Here is an 11,406-nt window from a genome sequence, read left to right as displayed (position 1 = left end):
GCTATCTGCATTGTGTCCCACCACCCATCACCCACCAACCCCTCTTTTACGCTACTGCTACTCTCTGTTCATCATATATGCATAGTCACTTTAACCATATCTACATGCACATACTACCTCAATCAGCCGGTGTCTGTATGCAGCCTCGCTACTTTTATAGCCTTGCTACTGTATATAGCCTGTCTTTTTACAGTTGTTTTATTTCTTTACTTACCTATTGTTCACCTAATACCATTTTTGTACTATTGGTTAGAGCCTGTAAGTAAGCATTTCACTGTAAGGCCTGTTGTATTCGGCACACGTGACAAATAAACTTTGATTTGATTTGATACATACAGTGCATTCCCGAAAGTATTCAGACTCCTTTACTTTTTCCACATTTTGTTATGTTACAGCCTTATACTAAAATGTATTAAATTAATTGTTTTCCTAATTAATCTACACATAATACCCCATAATAACAAAGTGAAAAAAGGTTTAGACATTTTTACAAATTTATAAAAAAATGTACATAAGTACTCAGACCATTTAATATGAGACTCAATTGAGCTCAGGTGCATCCTGTTTCCATTGATCATCCTTGAGATGTTTCTACAACTTGATTGGAGTCCACCTGTGGTAAATTCAATTGATTGGACATGATTTGGAAAGGCACACACCTGTCTATATAAGGTCCCACCGTTGACAGTAGTGAGAATTAGATATGGCTCATTGATTTTGTTGTTAAGGTTGATTTAAAGGAAGAGGTCATTTAATCAACTCAATGTCAATAGTGAGGTCTATCATGAGATTGTTCAGTAATACATCTCAATAGCTTCGCAGCAACGCTCCCCATCCAACCTGACAGAGAGCTTGAGAGGATCTGCAGAGAAGAATGGGAGAAACTCCCCAAATACAGGTGTGACAAGTTTGTAGCGTCATACCCAAGAAGACTTGAGGCTGTAATCACTGCCAAAGGTGCATCAACAAAGTACTGAGTAAAGGGTCTGAATACTTATGTCAATGTATAAAAAATAAACTGAAATATCACATTTCCAAAAATGTATCAAATGTGTTGTCATTATGGTGTGTAGATGAGGGAAAAAATAATTGTATAAGAAGGCTGTAACATAACAAAATGTGGAAAAAATCAAGTGGTCTGAGTACTTTCCCGAATGCACTGTATTTGGGCCGGCAGGTATCCAAGTGGTTAGAGCATTGGGCATGTAATGGAAAGGTTGCTGGATTGAATCCCCAAGCTGACAAGGTAAAAATATGTTGTTCTGCCACTGAACAAGGCAGTTAACCCACTGTTCCCTGGTAGGCCATCATTGTAAATAAGAATTTGTTCTTAACTGACTTGCCTAGTGAAATAAATAAAAATCGATATGATATATTCAAGAAAAATAACATGGTTTCTGTCTCCAGTATTTCCACTCTTATGTCCTGCAGACAGAGTACCTTTCTGTATTAATAACAGTACTATGATTCTCTGATTATGTCCTCGTAAACCTTGTCTGGGCAAAACAGTCAACCTTAACCTTTCAAAAACCACACTGTGTACTTCAATTAAAAAATATATAAAATCCAATAACAATGTGTGAAGACCAGATGTTTTTTTTAAATTTCAACTTATTTTAGAAGCAATAGTAAATTATTCAAGAAAAGTGTCAACATATTTGTGTCACGTTCTGACCTTTATTTCCCTTGTTTTGTCTTTATTTAGTATGGTCAGGGCATGAGTTGGGGTGGGCAGTCTATGTTTTGTATTTCTATTTTTTCCTATTTCTGTGTTTGGCCTGATATGGTTCTCAATCAGAGGCAGATGTTTTATGTTGTCTCTGATTGGGAACCATATTTAGGTAGCCTGTTTTGTGTTGGGTTTTGTGGGTGGTTGTTTTCAGTCTTTGTGTGTCTGCACCAGATAGAACTGTTTCGGGTGTCACTTCTGTTGTTTTGTATTTTGAGTGTTCACCTTTATTAAAGTAAGATGAATAATTACCACGCTGCGCATTGGTCCTCCGATCCTTCTAACTTATCCTCCTCAGACGAGGAAGACAGCCGTTACAATTTGGCAGAAAATATTTCCTTCTGCTGGGACATACTTTATGGAGTAATGGGTTCTCTTCTCCCTTTTCTAGGTACTGGGACTCCAATGAGCCAAATAACCATGGGCCTAAAGGTGAAATAGAAAACTGTCTCCTATTTGGTCAACACTGTTCCAAAGATAAAAATTGTTGGTTTGACTTTCCATGTGCCGAACCATCTAAGAGAATCTGTGAGAGTCGTGCAGTCTGTGAAAGTCGGGCAGCCACTCCATAGTGAAGCCAAATGTAGTGTATTGAATGAGTAACCAGCACAATCCACCGTATTGTTGGGTAGAACAGTATAAAAGGCCAGTTTCCTAGACAGAGATTTAAATCTCCTGGACTAAGAAGAATATCCAATGGAGATTCTCTATTTAAAGTAGATAATAGTCCAGGAATAGGTTTTATTCTGTGTCCAGGAAAACCGACCCATGATGTATGATTTGAATGTTAACGCAGAGTAGCCTACTAGCTATATTTGAGGGCTGTGGCTGCGAATAGAGGTTTTTGAAAACCACTTAAAGCTACGGATCCAGATGACGTTCTGCGAATGTGTTATATTACTCACCCTCTTCATGATGTAGCCTATGCCTCATATTCCTGAACAGCTGAAATTAATAATAAACGTGTCAATTTGAATAAATATTCAAGGCCATTATGAAGGTTACAGCGTTCTCTCTGTTTTAACCCATAGAAGTCCCAGCCAGCTGACTACTTCAAAATGGTGAAAGCCCTCAATGGCGCTGACCATGCTAAAATGGGCTTTTGGGCACGAGTTCTCTATCAATCTCTATGGCTACTCAAGACAAAGGCGATCATCGCCAATCAAGGAGAGGAAGCAGCAGTGAAGCGCTGAGCAGCAGAGTGGGCAGCAGCTACATTAAAAGTTATCAATTGGCAATCTCTATCTGTAGCCACGACAAATCAGGATCCAGAAAATCTGGAACCGCAGCCACACCGATATGTCAGATTGTGTCCACAGGACAAATTCTTACGATTTTAGCCATAATTTACTGCCATACCTCTGTAGTTCCTTCCCATAACCAGCTGGATGTGACAGTTACTGAGATGGAAAGATGGATACCTTTTATAGTTATATTTGTAAATATGATTTCTCAGAATATGAACAATTAGACACAGTATGTATTAGAAAGATAATTATGGAAAAATAATGACATACTCAGATGGTTGGTTGATTGATTGACTGTTGATTGATGTATTGATTGGTCTTTCAATCAAACAATACATCAATTAGTTGATTGAATGGGCTCCCCATTTTAAAATTTCCCTGTTTTGTATATAATGTTTATTTTCAAGCATGTGAAGTGCTGCTGTATTAATCAGCATGTTTTATCATTTTCATATACAGAAAATAACACAGTATGCATAACGATTTATTATTAAAGGGGAAATCTGCAGTTCAAATACTAAGAATGCCATCATCCTGCCACCTTTTTAAGGTTAACAGCTTAGTGATGGGGCTGGAGAAATGTAACCACTTAAATTTATAGATGAGGCTATGGATGCTATGGACTGACCATTCACGACATCAAAATTATAGTTCTAACTATGTTTTGAAGCAATACAGTGTCTGTTTAGAATTACATTGTTTACAAACAATGGAGTTGAAACAAACATAAGTTATATTAACCAATAGTTATATATAATCAATTTAAAAGTCCCCAAAATTGATGTAGCAATCACAGATTGCCACTTCAAATATGGATGAAATTAGACCCAAACAAAATAAAAAATAAATTATCATAATTCTCTCTTCTTTGTAACTTCCCCTGTGTTTGCTGTTCGGTATCTGAGTCTATGGGTCAAGTCTTAGTCAATGTAACATCAGGGGATGGAGGGGTAGTTTAGTAAGGTAGTTTGTCTGGTTTGTTGACATTATTCACATATTTGTTCACTGGGTGGCGATGTGCTATAGCTGGCTCCTGTACTGTGCTGTAGATCGATGAAGGCTCTGCCTCAGAAGGCATACGTGGTCCTGGCCTCTCTCTTTTTGAACAGCCCACTTTGTCCACTAGGTGGCGCTCTTCTACTGCTGGTTGCTGCACAGTGCTGTAGAGTGCCTCTGCCTGTGGTTCTGTACTTTCTTCTGGTAAAGTGTACCCTTTGTCCACTGGGTGGTGTTCTTCTACTGCTGCTGCTGGTACTGCTCCTGGTCTGCCTGCAGTGACGTAGATAGATGTCACCTCAGATCCAGGGGTGTTRTGTGGTTCTGGTCTTCCTGGTATAGTGCTCACTGGGTTGTCAACTTCTGMAARAACGYCCTGTTAGAAGAAGAGAAATGTGAGAAACAACACAGAGTCGCTGATGTGGCACCGACCGCTCAGCAGAATTGAGTGCTCCTGATCTCTCTGGCCGACCTGAGTAAGACCCTTGCAAGGCTGCCGGCCCAGAAAGCATCCCAAGKCTCGTCCTCAGAGCATGTGCAGAACAGCTGGCTGGAGTGTTTACGGACATATTCAATCTCTCCCTTTCCTAGTCTGTTGTCCCCACTTGCTTTAAGTTGTTCACCATTGTTCTGTACGCAAGAAAGCAAAGGTAACAACTAAATGACTATCGCCCCGTAACACTCATTATGAAGTGCTTTGAGGGGCTAGTTGAGGATCATATCACGCCCCTAAGACCCTCACAAACTTCTACAGATGCACCATCGCAAGCATTCTGTAGGGCTGTATCACCTCCTGGTACGGCAACTGAACCGCCCGCAACCACAGCACCTGGAGTAACAGGAAGACCAAGAAGGTCAAAGACCTCAGCAACCTAGTCACGGCCTGTTCACCCCGCTACCATCTAGAAGGCAGAGACAGTACAGGTGCATCAAAGCTGGGACCGAAAGACTGAAAAACAGCTTCTATCTCCAGGCCATCAGACTGTTAAACAGTCATCACTAGCCGGCCTACGCCAGGTACCCTGCCCTGAACCTTAGACGCTGTCACTAGCCGGCTACCACCCGGTACTCTACCCTGCACCTTGGGAGACTGCTGCCCTATGCAAATAGTAATTTGGTCACTTTAATAATGTTTACATACTGTTTTACCCACTCTACATGTATATGCTGTATTCTACCCTTACGTAAAAACCACATGAATTTCACGTGATCTAATGTGACGTTAATGTGATAACATGTGACAACATGTAAAAGCAACATGTGATAACATGAAACAACGCATATAAAAACATGGGGATGCAACATTTTTCTTTTAACTACACATAACATTTTATTGTTTTTCAACAGGGGAAAGTGCAAATTTGTTTTTCACATGTAAATGTGTTTTACATGTGAAACTGCAAATTCCACATGTGAATCTGCAAATTCCACATGTGAATCTGCAATTCGTGTGAGCTGATAATGTCATTCATGTGAGCTGCTAACATGAAAAGGTGCTGTTACATGGATTCACATGTGAAAAGATCAACTCAAATTTCACGATTTCTTTTCATAAGGGAAGTAATTAAATGCCATGTGGTTTTAAGTAGTACACTATTCAGCTAAAATAATGTAAAAATCTTGTCTCTTAAACTCTTACGCTCTCTGGTGCCATTTTCTAAATTACATAATATTGTATACTACCCTAATAAAGTACATTTCAGTTTCAAAACTATAACTCCTACAAATGCATGCTTAGTACTGTTAGAAAGGTAAGAAATGTGGGATTCTGATAATGATGTGACTACTGCAGAGCCTACAGATACAGCAGGCCCAAAAAAACTGAAATGTACCGTTTTTTTAACTGTTTTTTCTTCGAGGAGGGGGGGGACGTCTTAAAATGATCCAAGCAATTAGGCCTTTAAAGGTATCGAGTTTGTTTTTTGGATGGTGGTGGGGTGGGGGGTTCTTAGGACATGACCAGCAGTAAGATTTGAGTTCAACTTCCAAAAAGACATGAGCTGTGGCTATCCCCCAAAACTCTGTACAGGGCCCAAAACAACTTCTCAAAGTTGAACAAAAATACAATTACATTTGACATGATTACTTAATACTGACTTTTCAATATGACCCCATCTGGGATTTAATCTCACATCCTCTGGTTTTGGGACACGCTGATCTTTCTTCTGCGCCACAAAGACTGTAGCATTCTCACAAGTCCCCTTAGGGGCAGGGTTTCTACTAAGCTGACATATTGAATTGTTTTAAGATGGTCATACCATGGATCATTTAGCTATTAAATTTTGAATTTTAGGAACCCTTTATGTATCAAAAAATTATWAAAAAAAATATTTGATGAAATTTGGTGTTACTGCAATTGGCCCTCCGAAATGCGTTGAATAACACATTCATACATGGCAAAACAGATCTGAGAGATAAAAAAATATATAATCCTGAGCTTTCTCATAAGTGTTTTACCCAAATTTACCCCCCCCATTTTTAAAGGCACAAAACTATTTCCATAAATTTGTTTTAATTGGTACTGTGTTACCTTTAGACGAGTRTTGTGAGGCTTGTTGGGGTCTTAGAGCAATCCGAAGAACACCATCGTGTTCTTGAGAGTGATCTTTCCAGAGGGGTGATAGTAGTGTATAGCCCAAACTGTTCGGGATGCTTTGGAAGTTTTCATGAGAAGACACTTTTTTTAGGATGTGTCCTGCTCTGACAAACACCACTGTAGCTCTGCCACCTTCCACTGCAGCTGCGGAAGGCCGATATCGGCGGATGTTGTGGATTGAGACGCAGGGGTGTAATCATTAGCCAAATAGAAAATGTTTCTGTTGGACAAATTCAGGTCGATCCCTCCCGTTTCGTTGCGTTTGCTTCCGTTTAAGAAACGCGGTTGCTACTGTGTAATGAATACACCCCAGATACATCTAGCTTAAACATACAGGTTTTGATGGGGGCATAGACATCGACTTTAGGGGGTTAAACATGATTGACAGAGCGGGTACCTGCATTGACTGCTGCTCTTTAGGGGATTGCCGTCTTCTGGTTGTTATGATGTATCCTACACCAACTAACACACCAACAAAGAAGACTACACCAGTAACACTGCCCATAATGGTCCCAACTGGTAATGTTGAAGCTCTCCCCTTCTTCTCACCTATACCTGAGAGGTTACATATACATATACACACACACATATATTGTTATTGGGAAATTATGGGAAATTTTATAACTGTAATATAATTATTGCAATGATATTAAAACGTTCTTGATAAACAAATGTACAATGGTATGCACAGAAGGTGGAAGCTAGTAAATTAGACTTACATATGTCCTCCATGCGTTGTGAGTTGGTCTCTGCACTGAAGTTATTTTTGCCAGTGCACTGGATAGTCCCGTTGTCATTGGAGATGATGATGTTGACTCTGGTGTGTGAAAGAGACTGCTGTGACAGTGTGCACTGACCTCCATCACAGACAGACAACACCCACACACCTGTAACTGAACAGTTCACTGTGACGTCACACATTCCATCACTATAGTTGGAGGAGCGAGACACCACCTCCATGACTGGTATGGAAACAGCTTCTAAAATAAGTGATAATATCAAAGTTTACAAAAATGTTAAGATGTCCTAAAAGATCATTCATCAAACCAAGCAGGTGACAGTAGGCATGTTTGCATTTTCAGGTTTATTCGACAAAAGCAATAAAAAAAACATGTGTAATGGAAAGGCAGCTACGAGATAAATATTCTAAAGATCGACAAAAATGGTATCCTTTCGAAACGGATATTTATTTTTTCTAACTTTCTTTTTTGCAACAAATGACGGAAACGGTGTTTTCATATAAATCATCATTGCCGAATAATTTTTAAGGCAAGCGGGCAAGTGATGTCATTTGTATTTGTTTATGTAACCTTTAATTAACTAGGCAAGTCAGTTAAGAACAAATTATTATTTACAATGACGGCKTACACCGGCCTGACCCGGATGACGCTGGGCCAATTGTGCGCCGCCTGGGACTCCCAATCACCGCCGGTTGTGATTCAGCCTGTTATGTGGTACAGTCATCACATAACATTTCATTCTAAATGTCTACTGCTTGCTAAATCTATTTTTAAACTATAAAATAATGTTTATTTGCAGGAAAAGGATTGTCTTGACTTTTGGAAAATGCCTGAATTGCTGAACCTTGCTTTCCTGGTTGTCTGGATGCAAGTTTAACCACTACATTACTTCAGATCTACAGGAGTGTAAGTTTCACCATGGCACGGACCGTGGAGATACGTTGGCACATGATAATTATTAGAATATGGCAAATATGAGTAAATTCTTGCATTCTATCCATGCTGTCTTTTGCAGGCTACCTGAGAGATMAAACAGATAGGTGGTAGGGCATACAGGCTGTCGCCAATGTGTTAATGCGCAATTTGTCTAAATTGATATTGGAAACAGTTCAGCCACTTCATTTTTCTAGGTGTTTTTGCGTAGAATTTATATTTGTTTAGGTGTGATGTCATCGACAGTTCAATGAAAATGCACGGTAGCAAGCAGTGGTGGGAAAAGTACCCAATTGTCTTACTTGAGTAAAAGTAAAAATACCTTCATAGAAAATTACTAATGTAAAAGTCACGCAGTAAAATCCTACTTGAGTAAAAGTCTAAAAGTATTTGGTTTTAAATAAGTATCAAAAGTAAATRTAATTGCTCAAATATACTTAAGTACAAAAGTAAAAGTGTGAATTATTCCAAATTCCTTATATTAAGCAAACCAGACAGCACCATTTTAGCCAGGGACACACGCCAACACTCAGACATCATTTACAAACGAAGCATGTGTGTTTAGTGAGTCCGCCAGATCAGAGGCAGTCGGGATGACCATGGATGTTCTCTTGATAAGTGCGTGACAATTTTCTTGTCATGCTAAGCATTCAAAATGTAACGTGTGCTTTTGGGTGTCAGGGAAATGTATGGAGTAAAAAGTTAATTATTTTCTTCAGGAATTTAGTGAAGTAAAAATTATAAAAAATGTAAATAGTAAAGTAAAGTACAGATACCCCKKAAAAATATTAAGTTGTACTTTAAAGTAGTTTTAATTAAGTACTTTACACCACTGGTAGCAGGCAATTGTCTATTTTATATGCGAACTTTCTAAATGTTGACAACCAAAATTACAGGACAAATGTATGGAAACGTAGCTAATGAGTGGAATGTAAAAAAGCCTTTACAAAACTTACCTTGGACCATCAAATTGTATTTGATTATTTTTGTCTCCTTCCATTTCTCAACATTATATGCAATGTAGATTCCAGTATCTGTTTGTTCCAGTTTCCTGAGACAAAGAGAGTGGTCTGTGGAGTTATAATCGACCCTCTCCTTGTATCGAGGAGAAACTTCTTCCCTCACAGCTATTACATTGCCATCAGTTATCCATTTCATCGCCATCTCTTGAAGAGGGTTTTCTCTAACTGTCAAACACACCGCACCGCCCTTCAACCCATATTTGTCTATTGGATGGACATTTGCCCTGGTCCCTAAAGACAGAGGAACAGCAGGATCACATTTTGAACGTTTTTTTTATTTTTTATTTGGTATACCAATAATGGGATATACTGTACTTTATACCTACACATAATATAATTCATATTATTWAAAAAAAATCATAGAGTAGAATTCTGTACCTGTGATAGTACCCAGCAAAATGATTAGTAGTGAACCCAGAATATCCATAATGTTTGAGAGATCAAAAGCCTGACTTCTTGGCTTCTGTCAAAGTGATATTTAATTAAACCCTCTAGTATTTAACACCTCTTGCAGTTCCCCGCAACGGTGAGGAAAAACACCCCACAACTTCCCCCACATGTGTATGACTCTCACGTCACTTTTACCACTCTAGAAAGAAACGATGGGGGGGGTTTCAACAGTATGTCCCAAGTTATACAAATAGATTACCTACTCTACATACTTTTTGCATGAACAGATGTGGGCAAAGTTCTGTTATTATCTCAGTTAGTCTGAAATCAAATCAAACTTTGTCACATGCGCCGAATACAACAAGTGTAGACCTTACCGTGAAATGCTTACTTACAAGCCCTTAACCAGCAGTGCAGTTCAAGAAGAGTTAAGAAAATGTTTACCAAATAAACAAAAGAAAAAAATAATAAAAAGTAACACAAAATAACAACGAGGCTATATACAGGGGATACCGGTACCGAGTCAGTGTGCGGCAATTTGTACATGTAGGTAGGAGTGAAGTGACTACATACATAATAAACAGCGAGTAGCAGCAGTGTACATAACAAATGGYGGGGGGGGGGGGGTCGATGGAAATAGTCTGGTGGCCATTTCATTAATCCAGAACTGTTTTGTGCTAACATTCCACCCCTTATATTTGTCATATGACACGAAGTACAAGAGTGACATATTAGCACAAACAGACTGGTATCCAGGCTAGATATTATCGTATATGCATCTGAGAACACTTATTTGCATATTGAGATGTGTTTGTTTTCTTAGTTCCTCTTTTGGGATCATCTGACAATGAGAAGTACTGTTCTTATCAGAACGATATGTATTATTGTAACTACGAGACCGCAGTTCAAAACCAGCTAGCTTCCTGTTGGCAAGTTCTCTACCGAGAAGAATTGTTTCAATATGTTGCCTACTTAGGTTCTCTGTGTGTGTCAGGGAATTACTGAATTTCCATGGGATGTCCATCTTTATAACAGCCACCGAAAGTTTACAGTATGACACAATTGGGGGGAAACTGAAACATTCCAACCATGCACCATACCTAACACCTGCTCATTGTTTTCATGAAACAGTAACTCAAGAAGATTTCAATGCATATTTCCATTAATCTTATTGAGATCAAATGATTGGCATGCAGACACGGTTTGAACATTTCACTGGCAAAACGTGAAGAATTATCATTCACGATCGACAGTTATGATGCCATGCCCTATTTTGAAATTAGTTATTTGAGGGTTTAAAAATGTGTCTGCAATTGTATGCATATTCTATAGTGATATTCAATAACGGTTCAAACTTAGAAAAAAGATGACGTCATTTACAATATTATTTCTCTCCAGACCCTTTTTATTCAAACGTTTTTATTAATGTAGACTACATTGTCACGCAAAACCATGCTGTTGTCCCYCATTTGTGTATTTTAAATGTGGTCACTAGTTGTGTAGTCCTCACACTACCACTCGTCGGGAAAGCATGCAGTTTATCAGGCTACAGATGAAATCATTTATGATGAACTTCACAGCGTGGTGAAAGTGCAAGGTGATGAGCTTGATGCTCCTTTCCAATAAATATCGAGGGTATTATTCTGGAAACATGATGCTTGGCTGCCGTTTTACAAATAAAAATAAACATCTGTATTTTGTCCATACTAATGTAATGACCTGACTAGATCATAAATGAACAATTGTCCAGACA

General features: G+C 38.8%; 1 protein-coding gene across 2 annotated transcripts; it reads right to left on the bottom strand.

Annotated features, from left to right (window-relative positions):
• Positions 1-3,201: 3,201 nt before the first annotated feature.
• LOC112070568 (uncharacterized) lies at positions 3,202-10,208 on the bottom strand. 2 transcript variants are annotated; one of them, XM_070439035.1, is made up of 5 exons: positions 9,642-10,208; positions 9,198-9,494; positions 7,288-7,548; positions 6,966-7,123; positions 3,202-4,348 (listed from the first exon to the last, which is right to left on the bottom strand). In XM_070439035.1, exons 1-5 carry the CDS (start codon positions 9,688-9,690, stop codon positions 3,932-3,934), a joined length of 1,182 nt encoding a protein of 393 aa, XP_070295136.1. In that variant the 5' UTR covers positions 9,691-10,208; the 3' UTR covers positions 3,202-3,931. The 2 variants fall into 2 exon arrangements, with proteins under 2 accessions (XP_070295136.1, XP_070295137.1); XM_070439036.1 differs by having other exon boundaries at positions 3,208-4,348; positions 10,031-10,203.
• Positions 10,209-11,406: the final 1,198 nt, after the last annotated feature.

The sequence above is a fragment of the Salvelinus sp. IW2-2015 genome, unplaced genomic scaffold, assembly GCF_002910315.2.
Source record: "Salvelinus sp. IW2-2015 unplaced genomic scaffold, ASM291031v2 Un_scaffold1370, whole genome shotgun sequence".
Lineage (NCBI taxonomy): Eukaryota > Metazoa > Chordata > Actinopteri > Salmoniformes > Salmonidae > Salvelinus > Salvelinus sp. IW2-2015.
Note: the sequence above shows the minus strand (reverse complement) of the source record. Positions and strands in the feature narration are given on the sequence as shown.